General features: G+C 36.0%; 1 protein-coding gene across 1 annotated transcript; it reads left to right on the forward strand.

Annotated features, from left to right (window-relative positions):
* Positions 1 to 229: 229 nt before the first annotated feature.
* On the forward strand, positions 230 to 1,233 carry LOC147461377 (uncharacterized). Its single transcript, XM_086505419.1, has 2 exons — positions 230 to 601; positions 679 to 1,233. The coding sequence occupies exons 1-2, from the start codon at positions 230 to 232 to the stop codon at positions 1,231 to 1,233; spliced, it is 927 nt and encodes a 308-aa protein (XP_086361545.1).
* The last annotated feature ends 303 nt before the right edge of the window (positions 1,234 to 1,536 follow it).

Genomic DNA, 1,536 nt, shown 5'->3' on the forward strand with positions numbered 1-1,536 from the left:
GGATGATTATATGTATGAGTCACGTGGTAGTTGAAAAAAGATAAAATATGCTCTCTTGGATTTTACCAAAGGACTTGCAAGTGGATAAGTGAATCATATGGATGAGTACTTATATGTATGGGATTGGGATAAAGAAGACATTGTGTTTGGTAGCACATGAAAAATAGATGAGGTTATGCAAATTTTAATTGTGATTTTTTAGTATAAAGAAGCTCAACTAGGTAATCCTATGGTAGATTATGCATTGTGGAAGCTTGAGATGGGATTTAATGAGAAAGTGGTGATGCATGAGAGTGAGGTAGCATGCAAGCATGTGGAAGATGATGCCATGCATATGGTTGATATGTACAATAAAAATGAAAATGCTTCTTTGGGTTCTTGTCTTCAAGATGTACATGCTAATGTGGCTGATATTGGGGTTGACTTAAAGTTCACTCATGAGAATGATATGCAAATGGATGGAGACTATGTGTCTACATGCAGTTTGTTTGATGATGATGATGGTATGGAAAGTGAGATTGTGGAAGCATATGCTAGAATTGAAGCTCAAGCTTTGAACTCCTTGGACTCTTCTCTTGAGCATGAGATTGCTAAATTTGATGTGTGTCATGTTTTAGAAGACTCTCATGATATCAATGTTGCAATGGATGCAAACTTTGTCTCAATGTATGTGTTTTTAATGAGATGTCTATGGACTCCCGTTATGCAATAGATGGTTGCATTGAAAATGAACTTATGGAATCTTGTATTGAGCTTCAAGTTTCTAGTTTTCATCCTACCAAGGTTGATATGGATCCTATGGATATGCATAAGACTATGATCTCTGAAGATGATGTTTGCACTTATGACTTGTTTGATGATATACCTCTGGTTGCTCATCATGTGAATGGTTGTGTTGCTCAAGGTTCTACAGAGTCCCATGTTGAGGTTGAGAGTACTAGTTTAGATGATTTTAATGTTAATTTTCATCTTACATTTATGCATGATGTTACACCCTTTGATGATGGTATATCTATTAGTGACTTGTTTAGTGAGCTACTTGTTGTTGCAAGCTCTAATGTCAAGCAAGAGAGAATTTTAAAGGAAGTTTTGAGGATATTGAAAGAGGTTCTTTGCTTCATAAATCTTGATGATATGGATGTCCATATGATTTGTGTTAGTGAATTTGCTATGCTTACCAAGTTGGATGATGGAATGCCTTATAGTCTTTTCAAACACCCTTCCATTTGCTAGTAAAGACTCCATTGGCGCTCCCATCTACACACATAGTTTGACAAAAACCCATCCAAAACAAGCCCAATTTGAAAACATACAAAGTTCAAAATAAAATTTCAAAAAAATTAATGTAAAAATTAGGAAAAACCTTGCCCTTTTTCATATGTACAAGCAAGGAATTGCAACACATAGTCTACCCTCAACTAGCTACACCACGGGGAACTACACACAACATAGCTGCCATACCTTAAACCAAGATGAAGAGAGGTAAATATACAAATCTAAGCACCCACTTTCATCAGCCCATTGAGGAGAGACACA

Source organism: Adiantum capillus-veneris, chromosome 3, assembly GCF_014529385.1.
Source record: "Adiantum capillus-veneris isolate H3 chromosome 3, ASM1452938v2, whole genome shotgun sequence".
Lineage (NCBI taxonomy): Eukaryota > Viridiplantae > Streptophyta > Polypodiopsida > Polypodiales > Pteridaceae > Adiantum > Adiantum capillus-veneris.

Coding starts and splice junctions, on each gene's coding strand:
- LOC147461377 (XM_086505419.1), top strand. CDS start 230: ATGGTAGATTATGCATTGTGGAAGCTTGAGATGGGATTTAATGAGAAA. Junction 602..678: donor ATGAGATTGCTAAATTTGAT/GTGTGTCATGTT, acceptor GTATGTGTTTTT/AATGAGATGTCTATGGACTC.